This window comes from Scomber scombrus, chromosome 23, assembly GCF_963691925.1.
Source record: "Scomber scombrus chromosome 23, fScoSco1.1, whole genome shotgun sequence".
Classification (NCBI taxonomy): Eukaryota; Metazoa; Chordata; class Actinopteri; order Scombriformes; family Scombridae; genus Scomber; species Scomber scombrus.
Genome location: NC_084992.1, coordinates 5369895 through 5394330, shown reverse-complemented (window position 1 = coordinate 5394330; position 24436 = coordinate 5369895). Strand labels below are relative to the sequence as shown.

The following is a 24436-nucleotide window of genomic DNA, read 5'->3' as shown; positions in this document are numbered from 1 at the left end:
CTGTTAATGTGAAGGAATAATATGTTGCTGCTGATTAGCAAGAAGGAAAAAGCACTGACACACACACACACACACACACACACACACATAATGCAAATCAGGCTGCTGTAAAGAAAAAAGAAAAGCAAACAGGCGGGGTCGAGCTCAGAGGAGAAGGAAGAGTAATCGTTAGGGGCAGAAGAAGAAGTGCAAATCTTCCCTTTTTCTTTTTTTTTTTATCAGACTGTACAGAATATAATATATCTGCCTGCGAGTCGAGCACAATACGGAGCTTTAAATATGTAATATATTGCTTGCCACAGAGCAAGAGAGAGAGTATGAATATTTTAACATAGCAACCAAAAAACTCGATCATTAAATGTGCAGATCTCGCTGTAGTAAATCTTTCACGGAAAATATAAGAATTGTCCCTCTAAAAAAAATGAGTTTGGATTATAATGCCGGGCTGTTAATGGGAGCAGATTGCATGTAATTAAAAAGTTTAAAATGAGCGGATTCTGCTCGTAAACTGGGAACAAAACTATAAGTCTGAGTTGCGGTGCAGGACAATACGGAGCTGGGTAATTGCAAGGTGCGGAGATTAAAGGATCCGAGGTGGAGGTTTTGACCACGGAGATGGGTTTCTATGAATGCATCCTCCCTTTTTTGTGTGTCTAAGGATGAGGTTTCTACATTTCTACATTTCTACAGGTGGCTGTGATGCTGTCAGATTGAAAACACTTAATAAATTCAATTTTGCAAATATTCAGAGGAAGGAAATGGATTCAACACATTGTTAGATCTCCAGGATAAATGAGTTTTGGTGAGTTTCAGTGAATTTAAAACATCACTTTTTTTGTTCTTGTTGTTTGTTTGTTTCTCTCCTCAAGTTCCTCGGGGCACCTCGAAGGCATGAATAATTTACTGTGATTTATTTATCTAGCAAAGTCAACTTTCACTAAATAAAATAAAATAATGAGAAAAAAAAGGTGATATATTCATATTTAAAACTGTTACCTGATAAATGGAGAAATTCGTCTAGAAAGCAGAAAGTAATGTTTTATGAGGTTTAAACATGCTGAAGGCATAGAAAGATGCTTCAGAGTCAAATCTAAATACTATGCACACTAAATGAAATAAATAAAGAGAAAGATCAAATAAATGTAAAACTAATTGTCAGAAATATTTGCACAGTGCAGACTCATGGATGTGACGGTGCAGTAACAGGTTGAGACTATATAAATATTAAATGATGAGCATTGTACTGACAGCTGTAGCAAAACAGATAAAGCACTCACAGTAGATGTTAACCCTCCCTGTTGTTCTCCCGGGTCAAAATTGACCCATGGACAACAGGTGTTAACTCAAAAATGAGGTATAATTTAATTTAAGTGGGACTTATTGACCATCATTTCATAAAATATGTGTAAAACTTGTGGTAATAAGTTGGAATAAAGTTGGCTAAAACAGTCTAATACAGAATTGGGTTGATGATTTATTCCTCCTGTTGTTCTCCCGGGTCAAAATAAACCCAAGGACAACAGGCATCAACTCAAAAATAATGTATAATTTAATCTACATGAGGCCAACTGACCATAATATCCACAAATATTTGTAAAAACCAATAAGTTGGTTTAAAAGTTCGACCACATAACTGGGCGATCATTTATACCTTATGCTTTATAAACAGTCAAACACTACAATTTCCCAAAAATATGTGTAAAAACAGTGGTAATAAGTTACAATAAAGTTAGCTAAAACGGTGTAACACAGATTCAAAACTGACCCGGGAGGACAACAGGTATCAACTCATAAATAGGGTATAATTTAATTTAAATGAGGCCCGTTCACCATAATTTCTCCCACAGTAGCCTAAAAAGGTTTAACACAGAATTGGGTGATCATTTCCACCTTATGCTTTATAAACAGTCAAACCAAACTGGGTCAATTTGACCCGGGAGGACAATAGTCGCATGGTCCAAAACAACAGGGGAGTTGAATGACGTAACCCAAACCATGATCTCACCTTACACATGTAATCTTGTGCTTAAACCTAAGCAAACCTTAACTATAGCAGTAGGAGAGCAAGAAATGAGCACCAGAATCACAATATGACACTAAAATGTGTTGTTTTTTTTTAAAAGGCAACAACATATTTGTAGGTTTTAGTTCGGATGACTTGTTGAATGTAAACGTCACAATCAGAACCAGCGTTAAGCTTCCACATTAACTTACAATTAAAAGACTTACTTATTAAATCAAATTGGCTCATTAAAGAACATTTGCTACAATCAACGAGTCTAATGAAGAGTAAGAAATCCATCATATGAAGTCCAGTATGCTAATATGTATATGGTGGGCTGATGATGATGAAGATGATGATGATGATGATGAGCTGCCCACTTCAACAGTAATAGTGAAATTAATTTTGACGCCGGGGGAAAAAAAAGCCAAATCTCTGCAGGACTATTCAGAAATTAAAAAAAAACGCAGTAGATGTGTCGAACACCAGAGGACAACAGCCAGCTTCATAAATATGGAGGGCAGTGTTGAGGAGTGAGGAAGAGTATGAATATTTTACTGAGCTGAGGCCAGTGGGGAGACTGATGGTGAGGATGGCCGCGGAGAGAGAGAGAGAGAGATAGAGAGAGAGAGAGAGAGAGAGAGAGAGAGAGAGATGGAGAGATAGAGAGAGATGGAGAGATGGAGAGAGAGAGAGAGACAGAGAGAGAGAGAGAGACAGAGAGAGAGAGAGAGACAGAGAGAGAGAGAGGAGAGAGAGAGAGAGAGAGAGAGAGACGAGAGAGAGAGAGAGAGAGGAGAGACAGAGAGATGGAGAGAGACAGAGAGAGAGAGAGAGAGACAGACAGAGAGAGAGATGGAGAGAGAGACAGAGAGAGATAGAGAGAGACAGAGAGAGAGAGAGAGACAGAGAGGGAGACAGAGAGAGAGAGAGAGACAGAGAGATGGAGAGAGACAGAGAGAGAGAGAGAGAGACAGAGAGAGAGATGGAGAGAGAGACAGAGAGAGATAGAGAGAGACAGAGAGAGAGAGAGAGAGAGTGAGAGAGACAGAGAGAGAGATGGAGAGAGAGAGAGAATACAGCTGGTTGCTTCAGTGTTATATAACACACACCCAAGCAGATGGACACACACACGCAACATAAATGGACACTGTATACAAACTGAAAACATACACAAGGACATACTGTTCGTGTGAGTCAGAAACACACACACACACACACACATAAACACAAAGTGATATAAGTGAACACACAACAAAAAAAGATGAATGGCACACACACACACACACACACACACACAAATACACACTCGTTGGTGCTGACCACCTACGAGTGTACTGAATTAATCCATCTTATTTTCATCGTACACAAGATGTCAGTCCGTCTGAGACAATAACTGGCTTAATACACACACACACACACACACACACACACACACACACACACACACACACACACACACACACACTGTATTAAGACATGACAGCGGAGAAAAAGAGATAAGAGACACAGAGAGAAAGAGAAAGAGATGTAGGAGGTGATTTATTGTACAGTAGCTACACACACACACACACACACACACACACACACACACACGCACACACACACATCATACATAATAAAAAAAGAAGCAGAGAAGCAGATTTTTTAACTTCATAAAAAATATAAAGTATCTCCTGAAAGTGTAAACTCATTTCTGTATTTCGTTGTTGGCTTTAAAAAAAAAATTGACGCCTACAAAAAAAAATAGTTTTTGACATTTTGATGTCAAGTAATTTAAATGATAAAGCCTGGTGGCATTTTATATCCTCCTTCTTGTAGTTAAATCTCTGGAGAAAGATAAAAACAACTATCCTAACAAGTATCTGTTAGTGTTGCCGAAGCCTAAAATAGCTTAATTCCTTTGAGCTCCATTATTCTCCCAGAAAGCATTAAAAGCTCATAAATAGGACGGAGCAACGAGGCAAAGAAAGAGAAGCAAAACATGATTGACCTTTTTGTGAGGTTGATATTGTATGTGTGTGTACACTGTCACCTCCTGATGCTTCAATTAAGTCCAGACTTAATGATTAGCTTCAGCACAAGCAGGGCGGAAAACTGGAAGTCCGCTCATTACTCTCCTCACTCCTCCGCTTTCATTTTTTCTTAACATCGGCGTTGTATCGTCTACACACAGCTGACGAGCAAAGCTGACGACTTGAGGCCGAAGCAGAGGCATAAATTGTACAAAAGGAAGCAAATAAAGCAGTTTTATATAGTATTATACACCAAATATGATAAATATTAAACCTGTCACGATAACTACTTTTGCTGGATGATATATTGCCTCAGAAATAATCACGATAAACGATATTATTGTCATTTGAAGATCATTTTATACCATTGATATAATGATAATATAATAGTATAATAATGCAAAAGAGGCTAAAAGGGGGGTGGACAGAGTTATTTACCTTTAATTCTTCTGCAGTCTCCACTCAGGACGAGCAGAGTGAGGAATGGAGGCAACTACTCGCTTGAATAGCATCTTAGCTGCTAATGTGAAGTGTGGCAATAGTCCATATATAGACATGATGATGACGATAATTAACGCTATTGTACGATAAGTCGATAATTATTGTGACAGTAGATGCTGGCTCCAAAATAGAAACTCTGGCTCCAATTGACTCCAAATCATTCAAAAAGCATTAACTATTCTCCATCTACTATTCCTCTCATTGAGTCATTATGGTCTCCATTGTTAAATTTGACCCTTCTAATATAGCTGCTGGTGCAAAAGTGGTTTTCAGACCGGCTCCAATGCAAACTGATAGCTGATGTCACACCTCGCTAACTCCATCTTTACACAGCCTGCAGTCTACAGTACTGACAGATTAAGCAGTTCGCTCCATTACAACGCCGTCTCTTCTGAAAATAGCTCGTCAAAGTGAGCAAAGAGTCTTAATTCAGTATCCTTATCTGGATTTATAATGGAGCCGGATAGATATTAGCAGTCCCCACTTTAAAACTGCTGCAGGTGTGCATGAAGCCTACTACTGTCAGTATTTAAGCCACAGTTCACATGAGTTACCAAGCAATCATCTATGTCACTTTTTGATGGAGAATTAGCTTGATTTCTACAATTAAGACAAAAGCATCAATTCATTAACGAGCCACACTGAGTCACATGTGTTCGTCATCACTATAAACTGAAGCACTGTAGTTGTTCTGCTGCTGTAAATACTCTCTAGAGCACCAAATATCGACTAATCCACTGCTGAGAAAGAACAAATGTTTTTGAAAGTCTGCAGAGCCCAAATTTTTAAGGAAATGACTCTTTTAAAAAATATATATATATATATATATATCTACATATTTAAGACTAGCTGTTAAAGATTTACGTCTTCATTAGGAACAGGTGAGATTGGAGTTAAGTGCTATATAAGAGATTGAAGGTTTTAAGAGTTGATGATAAAAAATAACAGCCTTAGCTCTAAAATAAATATATATATGATATAAAAATATGAAATTTGTCTCCTTTTTGATCAACAAGTTAATATAAAGCGATGATATACATGTATTCATTCCCTCAGGTGGATGTTCAAGGTTGTCTTTGCTGCCATTCAGCCCCACTGGTTCATTCAGCTATTAAAAAAAAAAGAAGAGAGAAATAAATAAATAAATAATAAAAATTGAAAAAAACCTCGCTCTGATTGTTTTAATGGAAAGGCCGGGCAAAGGGCGAGACTGTATGAGTCACGCATAAAGAAAGAAAGAAAGGAAGAGAGAGAGAGAGAGAGAGAGAGAGAGAGAGAGAGAGAGAGAGAGAGAGAGAGAGAGAGAGAGAGAGAGAGAGAGAGTGGCAAGTGGCAGAAAGGAAAATCGAGAGAAACAGTGGTACCTGAGAACAAATGGAAACCCTGGTTCCCCTGAGTGCTAATTTGCACACACACACACACACACACACACACACACACACACACACACACACACACACACACACACACACACACACACACACACACTACAGACAGAGTAGCATCTTGCATAAACAAGAGATTAGTATTAAAATGAAAATGACAGCGTTCCACCTTAAAAAAAAAACACACGCAGAAAACAAGGCAGAGTGACAACTAACTAAAATGTAAACACCTCTTTCTACACACACACACACAAACACACACTAATAGATACAACCTTAAATAACAACCCTGCAAGGTGAATCCAACACACACCGTCAGCAGTGCACCTATAAGCTAAACACACACACGCACACACAATATAAACACACTATAGCTACACACACACACACACACACACACAACCTCAAACACAGCATATCTGCATATAAACACACACACACACACATTTAAGGTGGCAGACACACACCCATATCAACGCAGTCCAATGCCACACACGCATGTAAACACTTTCCCACCCACCTCCGCTTCTGCCTCCATGCCTTTCCCACCCACTCAAAACACAGCACACACTCTCGCCACACACACACACACACACACACACACACACACACACACACACACACACACACACGCATTCCATCCATTCATCCATCCATCCATCCAATCCCTCTCTCTCTCTCTCTCCTCCTCTCCATCCATCCTTACCTTGCAGCAGGCTCTGGAGGTTGAGCTGCGCCTGCTGGTGCAGCTCCTCGACACACTCAGGCCTGCTCCACGAGCCGAACACGTTCACGCTCTGTTGCCATGGAGACCTGAAGTGGGCCGCGCCGCCACTGCTGCTGCTGCTGCCTCCTCCTCCGCCGCCGCTGTGGATGCCGTCGCCGTGGCTGCTGTTGCTGCTGCCGCCACGCCTGCTGCTCTCCGCCTCTAGTCCGCTGGTGGCTGGAAGAAGGTGGGGAGGAGGAGAGAGGGAAGGGAAGGGAGGGAGGGAAGGAGGGAGGGGAAAAAAAATGTTGAGAGGAAGTGATGGATGGAGGGAGAGAGGAGAGAGGGTGGGGATGAAAGGAGGTGGAGGGGTTGGGGGGGAGAAAGGAAGTGAAATAAGGACGGGAAATAAGATTATTGGGGTTGAGATAAGGAAGAAAAGAAGAGGAGAGAAGGAAAAATGAGGGAGATGAAGGAGGATGAAAGAGGAAAAGAGGGATGAGAGAAAGGTGGAGATAAAGAGAGATAGGGAGAAAAGAGGGGGGGGGCGGAGGGGAGGAAGAGCGGAGAGACGGGAAGAGAGAAAAATCACACGTAAATAAAAATGTATGAATTTGCATAACTAATACCCAGAGACGTAGATTACATAACGCTGTGTGTTGTCAGGGAGAACAAGGACCGAGGAGGGAAGGAAGGAGGGAGGGTGAAAGAAAGAAAGAAAGAAAGAAAGAGAGAGAGAGGGATTAGGGGGAGGAAAAACGAGGGGTAGAGAGCAGATTTGGAGGGAAAACAGAGAGAAGGAGCGCTTAATTAGGGAAGGGAGAGGGAGAAAGATAGTAACGGGAGGAGATAGAAGAGGGGAGGGAGGGATTAGGGCAGGGAGGTATGAGAGAAAAAAGGAGACAAAGAGGGATTGTGGCATTAGGTGGAGAAAGAGGAACAAGAGTAGGAGGAGGAGAGAAGAGAGAGGGGGAGAAGAAGGTAAGAAAAGAGAGGAAGTTTGTGTGGAAAGAAAGGAAAAGGGGGGAACGTCGGTCCCTGTCACTGTCATCGTCACTATCAAACCTCCGACACCAAACAGAAAATCAAAAAACAAAAATCAACCCCAGCGAGATCGCAAATGGCCATTCAGTGTCGACATGAATGAGGCGTCGCCTTGAATCAGCGCTGATGAAATAATTTGACACATCCACAGCAGCAGCTGATAAAACATGACTAACAAACGGCAGGAAATCCCAGCAGCCGGTTGTCCGACTGAGCAGCGGGCGAGGTTTTAATGAGGAAATACAAACTTTTGAGGAAGAAATCGAGCTTTGTTTTCGGGTTCACGACAATGTCAAGTGGCAATCGGCATTATCTGCAAAGACTGAGATGGGGATTTGTCCACTATTTAGAAAAAGAGAGAGCTTGATAATGGAAACTATAGTGGCTGTTTTACCATGTTACAAGTTCTCAGGTCACTTAATTGCAAAGTTGGGTTTGACTCCACTGAATTAAATCCAATGAGCTCTCCAGGCAGGGAGAACGCTGAATTAAAATGTATTTGAAGGTACATTAAACCTGGTACATTACTGTCTTGATAATGTATTCCTAAACTGTAACACCCACATTATTACCCTCTGTGTCATTTATAGGTTATATATGGTCAGAGGCTCACATTTGCTTTTTAAAGGGGACGCATCATGCACATTTGCAGCTTTTATATTTATATTCTGGGGCTCTATTGGAATATCTTTGCATGATTTAAAGCTAAAAAAAAAACCTCTTTATTTAACTCATACTGGCCCTTTATGCAGCCCCTCAGTTCAGCCTCTGTCTCTTAATAGGCCATTTTGGCTCCTGTCTCTTTAAGGCCCCCCTCCAGATGAGCCCACTCTGTTCTGATTGGTCCAGAGGCTATAAAAAACGACAATAGCAGTTGGATTTCACTTATTTTTCTCGTCCTTAACTCAAAATGTCAACTTCTGTATGAGTTTCTATGTTAGTTCGTTAACAAAGTAGAAAAAACAACCTGGTGTTTGACTTGCAGGGAGCATTTTTACATATGTTCACCTAAAGTTTTGGACCTTTGATCATGTTTAACACAAGCATCTGACATCCTAACAGCATATAAATGACAGTAAATTACAAAAAAAACAACTGAGACTAACGCACTATAATTGTTCTACATAGATAGGCTGAGTTAGCTTATTATTCTGCAACGTGATCAAACAAATAAAGGCAAAAATGACGCATTATCCCATCATAGTTATGATCTGGTTTTTAGAGTATTCAAGTTATATGTGTAAATATCCATTACATCCTTATTTCAGAAACCTGATCAGGACTCTATCACAGTTTTGAGAAACCAAGATATGCTCTCTGTACTCTGCTAGAAACCCGAGCCTGAAACCTGTTGACTCAAAGTGGTAGTTTGTCCAAAAAGCAAAATATATGATGTCAAATGACGTGAAGATGATCATCGGATGGAGAAGCTAAATCCAGCAGAGCAGTAAGTGCAGCAATTCAGAGTTCAGACTGCAATGACGTTCATCCTCAGCTGCTGAAGTAACTCTCAGACTTTAAAGTACAGAAATTTGCCGTCTGAGATGTTAAGGAATCAACACACCTGCACACAGATATGAATAATCAAGGCTCAATGTTTCATGTAAACACCATATCCCAAATAAAATCAAAATTAGGATACTGTGCATGTAAATGTCTATGAAAGTGTTTGTTTTGTACCAAATTCAACGTCTACAGGAGATTGTACAAGTTAAAAATAGTGTCAAAAAATACACCTTGGTATATCTTGAATTAGGGCTGAGCAATATGGGCAGAATCAAATACCTCGATATCAATATTACTACAATATTGTAGGACTGACTATCGGTGCTTTCACAAAATATTTACGCACTGAGAGTTTTGCTACATAATCATCAGTAATGTGGATATAATGGCTAAGTGGCTAAAGGCACTGTTAAGCTCAGAAAAGACACTTATTCCATATCATGATATTCAAAATCTAAGACTAGATATCTATAAAATATCATGATATCAATATAATATAGATTTATTGCCCAGCCTTATCTTGACTGTACAGTAGAAGTCCACTACCTTACTAACTTACACCTTACTGTCCTGCTGTCTCTTTAACATTAAATGAGCTTCAGCAGCTCTTCCCAGAACGACTGTGACTAAAGTAAAGCCAGGTTGTTCTGCCCTTTGGATGAGACAAATTGCCCTGTTACCGAAATGTCAGTTCCTACAACACCAAAAAAAACATATCTGAGTGTTTCTGTGCACGACACTGAATCACCAACTACTGCTCAGGGTAAACTCCTCTGGATGAGATCCTCAGCTTTGAATATCGTCTCCAACATATGTGTGTGTGTGGGAAGTCTTTTCTGAGGCGAACATGTATAAACTAGTGTTAAAAAAATGTTAAAACACTTCATTCCCAGCAGACAGGCGTACAGATTCTGCAGTGAATCCACCGGCACTATCACGTCTTGTTTGCTCTGAAGCAAACCGTCTCCTCTCACAAGACAAAAAAAAAAAAAAAACCCTGCCGTACTGTATGGAATCACAATTTCACCCTCGCAGCTACCGGCTTCATCTTCCTAAGCTGCTTTCACACAATCGGCTCCCACCAGAGAGAACCACTGTTTATGATACAGAAGTGCATGTCAGTTAGCATCAGCCGCGCGGAGGAGAACAAAGGCGATCATGCATGATTTATAACGTACTTTAGAATAGACATGCAGTATATTCTCACCATCCAGACTTTTTTTTATTTATTTTTTTTACATTTGAAGCTTTAAACCAATTCATTTTGAGTAAATCTACTTTTTTTTCATCTCCATTGTTTCTCTTTAAAGCTAATCTGTGTTTACTGGGTGTATGTATTGTGTCGCTGCAAGGCAAATATCCTATTAGGGTTCTTGAGTTTGACATTGACGCTTACCCAACAGATTATACTTCTTTTTTTATATTTATATATATATTTATATTATTAAGTCTGCAGTATTTAAAACTGGAACACAAACTTTTCTTATGCACAAATCCACCTACTCTATGTGTCATAACTTGGATGATTTAAAAGTATTTGCTGGAATATGGAAATTGAATGAATGAATGATCAAATATGAGCTGTTGTCACCATTTGAAAACACCAATCAACCATAAAATGGCACAAAATTACCTCTAATTTACATCCAAAGCACACGTACAGACTGGATTCTCCTCATTTAATGATGAATGTATTTATTTTAACACTGATTTATGGTGTTTTTGGAAAGAAAGTCTATGTATATTCCACCGAATCCACCAAATTAAATGCCAAAATATGTTGTTTGACCACTCCAGAAGGACACGTAGGACCATTTTTTAATCTATCCCCCCTATTGGCATTAATCAGCAGGTCATCATTTGTCTTTGCTTCCAAAATTTTACAAATAGCTGTTTAAAACAATGATTTTTTATGATATGACTGTGATAAAGGTCTAGTTAGGTTCAAGCACAACAAACACTTGGTTAGCTTCAGGGAAAGATCACAGTTTGGGTTAAAAAAAAAGTGAAGATAAAACATTGGGTTAAAGTTACTTTTTCCTAAAAGTTAAGCAACCTTTATTGTCGTGGCTCCAATAATAGCCAGAGGTTAAGGTTAGGGGACGATCGAAGTTACAGTTCTTTTAAAAAAACTGCCCTGACTCACAGTTGGAAAATAACAAAATTTATATTGACTTCAACTGTGTCACTGCTCCGGGTCACATCGCTTTTGAGCGACTGACATTATGACCTATTGTGTTGTTTTTTCTTGGGAGGATAGTTTCACATATTCTTTTTTTTGCCAGTGAGAGGACACGGAGGATCGTAACTGTGACTGGAAGCTGCAAGAGCATCTCTAGTGGATATTTATTGCTCAATTTGTGGCACCATTTAAGAGGCTTGTGTGCACCATTTCTAAAAAAAAGAGGCTGAATTGAAGCTGACTTTTTTAAGACTTTGGGTCCTTTGATATCTTTAGCATGCGTACCGGATCATTTGTAAGACGCTGACTGACTCTGAGATTCATCATGCAAGGAAATGAAAAGGTTAAACACAAAAAACAAAGTCAAGAGTTTTCAAAGTTTCTCCAATTTAGCACTTTGATTGTTGCTATTACAGTTTCCTAACCTTTGAAAACCTACTAGATGGAGAAAATGAGACATACTCAGACCACAGAGACACATCTTGTCCGTGCCATGCAGTAACAAAGGTGATGTGGTGTTGAGTGCTCAGTGGGAACATCTTTTTAAAGCACTGATTTCCTTCTCTCATTGTTTATTATAGAGTAGATGCACTTTTTAAAATCGCTCAGAGCACAACAAGTACCTAAAACTGAGCGCTGAAGAAGAAAAAAGAAAGATGTTCCAGCCTTAAGAAAAATAAATGCACTTGAGGTTTTATACAGCTACACGAAAGAGGAGAAGGTTATAATGTAAATGTGAAAGATTATATGTGATGTTCTTTGAGTAAGACACTTTTATTTTGCTTAAACATTTAAATTTCTATTTAATTTGTAAAAATCAGTGCAAGCTAGTGCGATCGGTGGCACCAAACTGCCTAAAATCACAGCAGAAATGTCTTGATGTGTCATTAGGATACACAACCACACAGTTGCTAAGTCTAATATTGATTCTTTTTAAAAAAAAAAGTTAAATATATAATCTCTTGTGTATGTGGGTGGGAGTGTGCACCTGTGTATTTGCAAAGAGTTAGATAATACAGTACGTGCGAAAGTAATCCAGGCCTCAGGAGTCTCTGAAAATGTGCCTCAAATTACTGTAAATACATAATTTAGAGAGAAAGAAAGAGAAAGAGAAAGAGAGAGAGAGTGTTAACTACCTCAGGTACCGTCATACCTTTGAGACATTACTGTTACTGAGGCTGCAAAGGATTTCTCACTGTTCTCACCGCACATCAAAACAGCAAGGAGTCATCATCTACATAACAAGGATTTTCACAGATTTGAAGTCTCGTAGGATTTAGGATAAAGTAAAAAAAAAACACATCATGTGGCGTGATTATAACCGAGAAGGCGGCAACAGGAAGTAGGGCGTCAATCGGATCGTTGAGCAACTGGTTCAAACTAAACGACCAAGACTGTGTCTGTGGATTGTTGGTTGAAAAATTTGGGGTATTTTACTACCTCAATAATATGTTTCTCTTCATCATGACAGCTACAAGATATTAAAGAAGACAACCTGTCAGTTGATATAAGACCACAAAAGAAGACATCCTGTCACCTCGGACATATTCAAAGTAGGAGTGTTGAAGGGTGTTGATGCTAGAAAATGGGAATAAACTTTGACACCACCACTGATTACCAAAGAGGAATAGCTTCACAACCACATAGAAGACTAACAATTAACTTGGTGAGAATGATTTTGGACCAATTAGCAAATTATATGATTAGAATGACCACTATAACATAGCATATATACAGCATAAACCGGCTATATTGTTAGCATTGTGTTAGCTGCTGTTACAATCCAGACACGAACCTGTCAAAATATGTATTCTTCTTTGTATTATTGTACCAGATCTTGTAAGAAAACCCTAGAAACATAAGAATATAGCTGACTCATGGTATAAAGCAGGACTTGCTAAAAAGTTAAACTTAGCTAACTTAGCTTGCTAACATTAGCCAGAGTAAACAGCCTGTTAATCTATCAGTTTAAAGGGTAAAAAAAGTAGTTAGCTTGTTAGTTCGACTGCCTATATTAATGATTTGTCTTAAGTTAAATAAAAATATTATAGCCTTTGTCTCACCTTAAGTGTTAGCTCCCTTTGAGATACAAGAAAACTGTGCTGTGAAAATTGACTGTGCCTTATATCATTTTCCAACCTGGTCTCACGGCAGTTCGGGAAATAGTCACGAAATGTAATCTTAAAATTCGTGTACATGGGCACGAATTTTCCACTTTTTTCGTGACACTCAGCACGACTTTAAAACCTCTTTATTTTTTAACAGTGACAAGTAATAAACGTAGTGCAGGCATAAAAGATGTTTACAGTTTATATACATTAGGTTGAAAGTCGTAAATGTCAAGAATAATATGGACATTTCATGTTCCTGTACATGTATCTATAGATTAAATTTCGTACATTTAATCAGGACACTGGTTGTGTTTTATTGCTTTTGTAAATCATCCCAAATTGTGTCTTTACGAACTTGTCCTCTTTGTAAATTAGCTAACTGTATGCTTATTGGTTTATTAGTTGATTTGCACATTTGTAAAATAAAAGTAAATGCTGACTAAGGCACTGTCAAAAAGTCAATAACATTTTATTAACTAACAGTGTTGTGACAAAACTACTATTGCTTGTGCCCTTAACTGAGCATTTACACGTATAAAAGGTAACTCCTTTATATGGGATATGAACACCTGTATTAGCATAATGTAAATAACTTACAACAGACAGCAGCCTCTGGGGGATATTTTCTAAGATTAATCTCTAAAACAACTTCAAATATTTGTTTTGGGTCAAACATATTTAAATAAAACTGTTTGCTGTGCTTCTTAAATGAGAATACACATTTCAAGAAAACTGTACAGTCACAATAAGACTGCTGAAATTAAAAATAAGTCTTATTTTTTTCAAAGAGAGGAATAAATTTAACCAAACCGCACAGGTCGGCTCCTCTGTCAGGCTATTGATGAATGAAGGCCAGGTTTGAAACAAGTATAATAATGTTTTTGTTGCGTTATCAGAGTCATGAGGAGTATTCTGACCTCAAAAGGCTCTCTCAGTTGGCACAGAAACGACAGAGATGATGACACAGTCTGTTTTGACGGATACAAGAGACAGAAGGATCTTTGAGGAGACTCGTTTCCTTTGAGGTTAACAATTAATTCTTGATTAAAAGCCGAGCAGCATACACACATATGTACACACACGAAGATGTCACCCGTTATCCTTCCTACCTTATGTAACCACGGTGACATAAAAAAAGGAAGGAATAAGGAGGGACTGGATGGAGGAGATACACAAGCCTCTGGGCATCACTGGGCAGATTTATAAAAGGATAAACCCGATCTCCACAGTCTCCCTTTTTATTTGAGTCGAGAGAGAAAATGTGGGAAAGAAATGCAAAAAAACAGACATTGTGGTTTTGGTGTGAACGTGAATGTCAAGTTTCAAGTTCAATCCACACAAAAAGCCAACATGCTGAGTAGATGAGGCTCTTTTTCATGTGAAAGGTGTTACTGTATATAGCAGTATAAAAATACTACAGGCAGTGAAATTCTCCATAATTTAACTGTTTATTGTGCTTTTAATTAGTTTGAAGGACTTAAAGCAAATATTTTTGGTGAAAATCAGTAAAAATCTAAATAATTATACAGTCTTAATTATACAATATGTGCAGGTTTATGCACATTTATATCATAATCTGACATCCAAGAAGATGTTGAGCTGAATTTTAAGGCAATAATCTCTCATATATAACAGATTTTAGGTATGTTAGCAAGATAGTTGAACCAAGAGTAGAAGTATCAGCCTCGGTTTAGTTACTCATTAAGAAATAAAGCAGTTTTTACATCGTGTTTTCTGGCGATTTTCGTTATTTTAGGTGTTTTAATGCAGGTGTGTCACATCGACGTTGCTGAAACCTTAAGAAGCATTTTGGAAATACAGTAAAACATCTTAAACTTTTGATTATACAAAAGTGTGGTAGATCTGGTTCAATCTGCATTATAATTGCAAGGGGAGAAAAATGTGTAGAGGGAGAACTAATTCATCTATACTGATTCATTTGGGAACAGTAAACGACTGTGTGCTCTGTGAAGTGTAAAGTACACGACAGTATCGACAGACTTTTTCTAGACAAGGAGGGAAAGAAAAACAGACGATGCTCAACAACCAACCACATCAAATCCTAATTATAATGAAGTCTATCTTCCTCTTGAATTCACTCTAAACATCGTAGAAGAATCAAATGTCCCCAATATTAATCTACAAAGCTCTATAATTGGTTGTCTTTCTGTCATTGAGTACAACACTAGACCTATATGAACTGGAGCTGCCAATTAATCGCCAAAGTTAGATATAAAGTCCAAACTTCTCTTCCTTTCTTTAGTCTTCTGTGACAGTAAACTGTTTATCTTTAGGGTTGTGGACTGTTGTAAAGGAAGATATTTGAGGATTTGGGAAACAGTGACCGACATTTCCATCATTATCTGACATTTTACAGACCGAACAACTGATGGATTCATTGAGAAACCGATGATTCGATAATGAAAATAACTGCAGCCTTAATTTGAATGGCTAAGAAAATCTAGAAATGTGGGCAACAATTCATAAGTCTGATGGTACGATGAGAGTAAAATAAGATTATGAGTGTAAAACCTGACAGGAAGCATGCATGAAAGAAACATATAATTCATGATATTGATGTTGGGTGTGGAAAAAAGGGGGCAGTGAATGTTAAAAACACCATAAAATGTAAAGTTCGGAGCCACGAGGGAATCAAACCTGCTACCCTGATACTGTTAACACCTGGGTGTTTACAGTAGTTACTCAAGGGGAGGAAAAAACACATGGTTTCTCATCATGAGTGTTAGTGACGGCTTTTAACCTGGACCTCCTTCATCATTCAACACTATCACACAGAAAACAGACACTAATGAAAAGCAGAGATGAGAGAAAGGAGGAGTGAAACAACCAGCGTTGCTTCCAGCTAACACACACAGAAAACACACCGGAGTGATACTTTCACTGCGGCCAGAGATGCACACACACACACACAAATACACAAATACAGATCTCGCCAACACATTCAAGCGTGAAAAAGTTTGACAATCCCGGCACAAACAAATGTAGATAACACGCAAAGTTTGACAATACACCTACTATAGTACAAACAGACACATTCACAAATTCATTGGCGGCGAGGCGTTGCGTTATTTTATATCCCAGCCAGGTCTCTTACTAATTCATCCCACCCCCCCCTCTGTGGTGCGTTGGAGTGTCAGCAGGGAGGACACAGATTTAGACAAGCTGTTATCACTGGACACACACACACACACACACAAACACACATATGTATGACACATTGGAGCATTTTATCACCCGCAGACTCGCAAAGATTTCATGTTTGCATGATAAAAATACATTTCTGTCTTTCCCACAGTTGTGAGGAAATGTAACGTGGTTGATAGTCCAGGAGCTCGGTGCTGTATGCCAAGACCTGTGTGTGTGTGTGTGTGTGTGTGTGTGTGTGTGTGTGTGTGTGTGTGTGTGTGTGTGTGTGTGTGTGTGTGTGTGTGTGTGTGTGTGAATGACAGGCTTATGAGCCACTGTTAGCATTAACCCAGTGCTCAGCAGACTCATTTATGTCTGTCTTAAATAACACTGTCACTACACGCTGAAAAAGCTCGACTAAAACTTGTGTGAATGTATGTGTGTGTGTGTGTGTGTGTGTGTGCGTGTGTGTGTGTGTGTGTATGTGTGTGTCCATCCCAATGAGCGGGCCTTGTGTTTTTCCTCACGGTTAATAAAAGCTGTGCAGTAAAACCAGATTTACAGACTACTCCGAGGCCGAACCGAACGTTAGCCGTCCCTCCCTTGGGTGTCGTTATCAAGGTGAACCAGACTTCTTTGCGCAGCAGCATTATCCAAACTGACCTTTGTTGTTACGACTTAGCAACTACAGAGGTCGGTGTAGATAATATAAGTGACCTCTGAGTCTCTTTGCAATCAATGTAATAAAGCATCAGACGGTAACAACAGTGTGGAAAATACAGAGGAGAAAAAAACCTGCTGAAAACTGCAGATTTTAAAGTAAGTTTCTGCTTCTTTGCACCAAAAATGCCACTGAATGTTTTTTTCGGATTCAAACTTTAGTTCGCTTTGTTCAGACGTCAATTTTGTCAATTTTTAGACTACAGGCAAAGTCCATTTAAGGCTGCTCGCATTCAGAAAACATTCAACTTGTTTTGAAAACTTCGAATACAAAAGATTTTCTGTTTATTTATTTTTATTTCATTTATCTCTCAAGATAAAGTGTGTTTTGAAGACGGAAGGTATTGTGTTGACAGCAGTATTGAACATTTTTAAATGATGAAATGATTTTTTTTCCAGTTTATTGCGACTCTGCTGACAACAGTAATTTGTCAAAACGTTTCTAAGAGTGTGTAATTGTATTTATTGTAATGCTTTAGTTTGTTGGGGTATCAGTAGAGGCTCATAAAGACTTTCAATGTGAAGTATCAAACAGAAGTGGAGAAAAACAGGATGTTAATGACTGACGTTAAACTATGTATAAGTATAAGTACTGCCACATTAACTAGCTATAATAAAGGATGGAAAGAAAGAAAGATGGATAGATAGATAGATAGATAGATAGATAGATAGATAGATAGATAGATAGATAGATAGATAGATAGATAGATAGATAGATAGATAGATAGATAGATAGATAGATGCAGTCCCACCACATTAACTAGCTATAATAAACGATGCCTTATATAGGCAGGTAGCAGTGAGTTTGGGGGGGGGGTTGCTATAGTTACCTGTAGTTAAATTACAATATAAAAGTAACTCATCTGGTACAGTTCTCGATCCTTCGTTTATTCTTTCTTGCTTTCTTTCTTTCTTACCGTTGTTCTTTCTCTCTTGTTATTTCATTCTGTTGTTTTCTCTTCCTTTCTTTCATCCTTTTTTGTAGTTTTATCTCTTTTGTTCAATCTTTCTTTCTTTCTGTCTTTCTTACCTTTGCTCTTTCTCTCTTTCATTTGTTATTTCCTTCTGATTTCTCTTCCTTTCGTTCGTTCTTTCTTTTGTACTTTTATCTCGTTGGTTTCTTTCCTTTTGTTCATTCTTTCTTTCTTTCATTTGTTCATTCTTTCTTTCATTTGTTCTTTCTGTCTTTCGTTTGTATGTTCATTAATTAATTCTTTCTTTCTCACTGCTCTCTGATCATTATCACACTGCTACTTATTGTAACTGCAGATCTGTTTCATGATTATAGGAAAATGATCTGTTCATGTCACAAACTCATCACAAAAATGTGTATATATAGTTTTTTTAATGACAAGAAATCACATCTTATTACTTAAAAAGTAATTACAGACATGGCTCCGTAGACTACTCCTACACATTGGCAAGTTTTTATCTTTCTATCAATCTCAAAAGCATCTCTCCCTGTTTTGACTTGTTTATCTTGACTAAATATGCATATCAGTGGGACTAAAGTCAGTTAAGGCTGAAATAAGTGACCCAAAAATAGCATTTACGCCACCTTTGAACATAGCCAGACCTGTTATGAGTCACATTGATGGGCAGCTGTATCATTTAATACATTTCTTGACTCTGCCGAAGCCAAAGCAACCCACTCATCCTGGTGGCTAAATGAGCAAATTAGCCGTGTGTGAATCAGAGGTGTTGCGGCCGGGCGGAAGGTACACAGGAAGCCGGAGGTTATTTCCCGCTATAATGGACTAATGATGAGGCCTGGTGAGTCAAGACAGCAGTGAAGGGAAGATGTCAGATTGGATTTTTGTCATGTAGATTGGCAAGAAAACATGTAATATGCCACTTGTCCTACCGACGATGTAAACAATATCTGCCTTACACAGAACTACTCTGCGGAGACTGAAAATGTTGCTGTCATTTGGATCACATCTTCTAACTTTTTCTTCAACAGTTTTTGCTTGTTATTTTTTGCTGCAGCAAGGTTTTTTTTTTTTGTACACAGGATGACATATTTCTCTACTGCATTTGTTTGGTTGTTTGGTTGTTTTCTAATCCTAAAAAAAAAAAACCCCTGCTTCCAAGTTTCCCTTCCAGACAGAATACAACATCGAAATCAAAAGTGCTCACTCGGGCCTAGTTCTGTCTTTAGAGGGAAAAAAATAATAAAACAAACATGCAGTCGAAACATAAGAAATGTTATTTTTTTTGTCAGTGGTTCTCACTTTCAGCTGAAGAATTTGTCTCTACAAATTCACACATTTTATGCAGAGTTTTAAACCATTAAATCGCATAATTGCCTCTTAAAATGTTGAGGAAATGTACCTGGTTTTGCAGCATATTGTGGTTATATATAGTAAGTGAGTAAAACCTTATATAGCACCTGTTTTACATTGACTTCCTTACCCAAAGAAAAAGAGAGCAAGAATACATCATACATCAGATCATACACAATTGAAGTTATTGGTTAAGTTATAGAAAAGCAAGCCCAGAAAAGTAGGTTTTCACATGTTTCAGCTGATTTAATGAAAGAGACGAAAAAGCAAAAGCACAGTCGCCTTTGGTTTTTTAGTTTGGCCCTTGTGTGACATAAGTGATGGCTCTGTAGTGTAAGAGCTTAGTAACTCGGAAATGTAGGTTGGCGCTAAACCACATAGAGTCTTATAAGTGATTAAAATAATCTTAAAATCGACCCTGAAACCCTGAACTTCACTGGCAGCCAATGCAGCAAGGGGCTAAAATAGGAGTGATGTGATATCTGCACCCAGTCCTAGTTAATAGTTAATATGTTTCATGATACGACTAAAAAAAATATTAAAGGCCAGACATCCTTGTGGAAATCAATTTTGCCAACTTTACAAACTTGCCTCATTGGGAAAGAAACTGGTTGTTATAAGTCTCCTCAAATGATCACCTGCAGCATGGTGGCCCACGAGGGACAGGTTCATTAATGCACCTGTTTGACAATTCAAGTAATGGCTATGGTTATTTTTTAAGGCTATTTTTGCTCCTGACTTTCAATATCACCGGCATTCAATTAATTTTGTGGTGCAATATTCCCCTGAGTGGTCATTAACTTTAAACCATGCAGAAAGTGTAGGACATTTCTTAAGATAAAACAGTATAAACATATATATATATATCTTAAGAAACTTAAAGAAAAGTTTTAAGAAGAGGGTGTTTCTGGGGATTTGGAGTCTCAGCTATGGAAGATGAGGATGATTAAATGTACCAATTAAAGGGTTTGAACAAAGGCATAATAAGTCAGGTTCAGTCTAAGTGGTTCAATTGCAATAATATTTAGTGTTTGCATGTGTTCATATAAGTGATAAATGTGTTTAATAAGATTTGTGTGTTTGTATATGTGGATGTAAGCCTGTTCAGCCTCGAACTGCAGCAGCTTTTCCATAGCTCAGTGCTGCCCCCTGCAGGAAAAACAGGTATAAAACACTCATAATGACACTGAGGGAATCACAAACTGCATCAATTATCTGTGTGTTCAGTTTCAGTAAAGAAGCAATTTGAGTTCTTTTTCAATTCTGCTTTCAACTTACAGTAAATGAACATTTTCTGCTAAATTAAGCATCAGAGATTAAAAAAAGGAGCAGTGAAGAATAAATGATGCACTGAAACATCACAAAGTATGAGTAACTGAATACACTGTGCTCATTATTATACAAACACACTGCTCATACTGCACAGTGCATTTGACATTTCTTCATATTAAGGGATTTGTTTAACTTCTGAAGCCACTAATTGCAAACGCTCATACACATTAAGTCTCATAGTTACTGCTGTATCTCTCTGCAGAATAACCTAGATATTCGATCACTTTCAGAAATGCTTATTTATCACATGTCTTATGACATTTTAATCAACTTGCCACATTCTCAAACTGTCCTCACTTCATAAATAAGATACCAACTAAATAATAAATCTTGTAACGCTCCGCTGTCGTCCAAAATCTATTAAAACACATCAGTGAGCCACACCGTTGCACTGACTGACATGTCCTTTCATTACCTCGAACACGACCACGGTGGTTTATTTGAGGTCATTCCCACAACCGGTCTGCCAAGGGATCCAATCCAACCCAATGGATAACTTAGTTAAGTAAGGTCTTTTGATCTTCTTGTGGACGTCCAACTGGGCATAATTGACTTGGGCTTGGACACATTTTGTCAGTATCTCTTTGCAGAGTAACCCTAAATTGACAACCCTGTCTGCTTTTCTTGTCTTTTGACCACTCAAAGTGCTTTTACACTACATGTCACATACACCCACTGATTCACACACTGATAACAAGGGCTGCCATGCAGACTGCCAACCTGCTTATCAGGAAGAATCTAATATTCATACAGCATTGGCACAGCCATCGGGAGCAATTTGGTGTTAAGTATCTTGCCCAAGGACACATCGACATGTGGTCTGTAGGAATCTTCCGATCGGTGGCCACTCTCCCTCCGGATGAGGTCTTTTTCACAAAACATGCTTTAGCATTTGAGCACAATATCATAGATCCTATATATGGTTTTACTGGTCCGACCCATTTGAGATCAAATTGGACAATATGTGGCACTAGAGCATTAAACATATATTAATCCGCAGCTGAAAGTAGTCCCTAAAAATGCAGATGCAGTATTTACTCCTGTCTGAGCAAATTCTGCTGTAAACTAGAGTCCAGCTGTTTTATGAGCATTTTATGAACATGAAACTGTGTGCTTGTGACCCCATTTTAAGGATTAATGTCTCCAGTAGGAACCACCGGCCTTCGGGCTACGTATTGGCAAACACCTTGTTGGTTTTGGTCTTTGCTGACAATACAAAAATGTAGAATAGCACCAGCCTTTTCCTTTATTCTGTCATTATTTAAAAAGAAGAATACATCAAAAATGTACACCAGACAGATGGTGAATAGTTGTATTTAACACCTCACAGAAAACCCAACAAATCTAATTTAACAGTTGCATCAGCTCGAGGCAAAAAGCACAACACTTGTAAATATCTTTAAAAAATGTTAAATGTTAAATAAAAGTCATTTTTTACCATGATAAACGCTATGAGACAGTTTATTGTAAGGAAAAAGGTTTGACTTTGACATCTAAAGCAATCAAAAATGAATGCAATCACACAAAATACAGCTCCTGAACACACACACACACACACACACACACACCGACACACACACATTTACTAAGACAGTTTGTACTCCTCAGCTCTACAGTAAGACCTGGCTGTCTGCAGTGATTAGACCCTGAAAGTAATTTATAGTGACACGAGCCACAATTCATCCTCTCCCTCCACCGCTTTCACTCGTCTATCCTCCTACTCCTCCTCTCCTTCTCTCTTTCTCTAAATCACTTTCCTTTTTCCTCCGTCCTCTCACTTTCCATGTCTCGCCTGATTTAATCCTTTATTCCTCTGAATCACGCCGATGTTCCCTCCTTTCCACTTCTCCCCCTATTCTTTTCTCCATATTTTTCCTTTCCCATCTCTCTCTGTCACGCATTCCCCTCGGAGCTTTCTGTCCTCTCCCTCGCTCGTTCCTCGTTTCTGTCATATCTCCTTCATTACACACACACACACACACACACACAGAAAATGAGGAGACAAGTGAGAGGGTGGAGTAATGGAATGAGAAGGTGTGTGTGTGTGTGTATATGTGTATATATGTGTGTGTGTGTGTGTGTATGTGTGTGTAATCAGAGGACTAATCCACCTGGCTCAGACACCATGGCGAATAAGCTCGACTGAACCCAACACAAATAAAACAGTAAACATGCCAAATGGCCATTTTGTGTGAGTGTGTATGTATGTATAATATGTGTGTGTGTGTGTGTATTTGTGTGTATTTATTGTGTATTTCCTTGTCTGTGTGTGTATGTATGCAAATGTAGCATCACAAAAAGACACATGCTGATGTCATCTTTTCTGCTAAATAAGTGTGTATTTTCAGTGTGTTTGTGTGTGTGTGTGTGTGTGTGTGTGTGTGTGTGTGTGTGTGTGTGTGTGTGTGTGTGTGTGTGTGTGTGTGTGTGTGTGTGTCAGTCAGTGGGGGGGGTGGGGGTCTAAATGAAGAGCTGGATGCGTTCAGCCATGTTTGCTAACAGGAACAAAGATCCAATTTTATGCTAATTACTGACGCAGAGATTTGCGTCACTTTGATTGTGATGGTTAGTCGGACAAGTAGATGGTTGTACATGATTCACTACAGCTGGAAAACACACACACACACACACACACACACACACACACACACAGTGGCTTCGTCTCCAAACACCGCCACATGGAGGCAATGCCTGTATTTTTTTTTGTGTGTGTGTGTGGAATAAATAAGCGTTACATTCAAAATACGCTTTTATTATGCCGCGGTTGCCGTGGATACAGACGAATCGACCTGGCAGGATGCTGCAGTCCCACTCAAGATACACAAATGATGCACACACGCAAACAGGTGCACACACACACATACACACACACACACAAACACACACAGACACATAAATATGAATGACTAAGCATTTCAGTCACTTCTTTCCACACACACAGTTAAAGGTCGGCTATACTTGTGTTTTTGTGTGTTTTTTATATAAGGTGTGTAGTTACATGATAAGGAGGCACTGTAGCTTCACCTGACCTTCAAGGGAGGCAATTTGGTTTAAAAATGTTTGATTTTCCGACATAATATATCAAGCAAGAGGCAACAACCAAAGCTTGAGGCTGAAGCCGATGTGGGAATACTTTAAAGTGTAATGCCACCGACAGTCGCTATATGCTCAACTTCTCTCTAGAAATACTATGTGGATAAGGAAAATGAGTTATTAAGGTGTCAAATGTTAAATTCAGGCTCTCTATTAAATATGCTGATGGTCATTTTAGAAAGCATCTCTCTGTTAATACGTTTTTTTTCTTATACCTTATATGGAAGATCCTGGCTCCAAACGTAAAAAGATGGCGGCGACCATAAATAGCAACTCTGTGCTTCAAATCAGCTCCAATGCAAACCAATGAATGACCTCACACCTCGCTATGTCCATCTCTTTATAGAGTCTATGGTTTCAAATTCAATTTTATGCACTTTATTGTCACTTTATAATGTAGCACAATG

At 38.6% G+C, this 24436-nt stretch overlaps 1 protein-coding gene across 1 annotated transcript in view; it reads right to left on the bottom strand.

Moving 5' to 3' along the window:
* nhsl2 (NHS-like 2) overlaps nt 1-24436 on the bottom strand; it is a 186041-nt gene that overhangs the window by 45301 nt on the left and 116304 nt on the right. The window contains exon 2 of the mRNA XM_062444944.1: nt 6610-6846. Coding sequence (XP_062300928.1) covers nt 6610-6846 — 237 coding nt within the window. The remainder of the gene's footprint in view (nt 1-6609; nt 6847-24436) is intronic.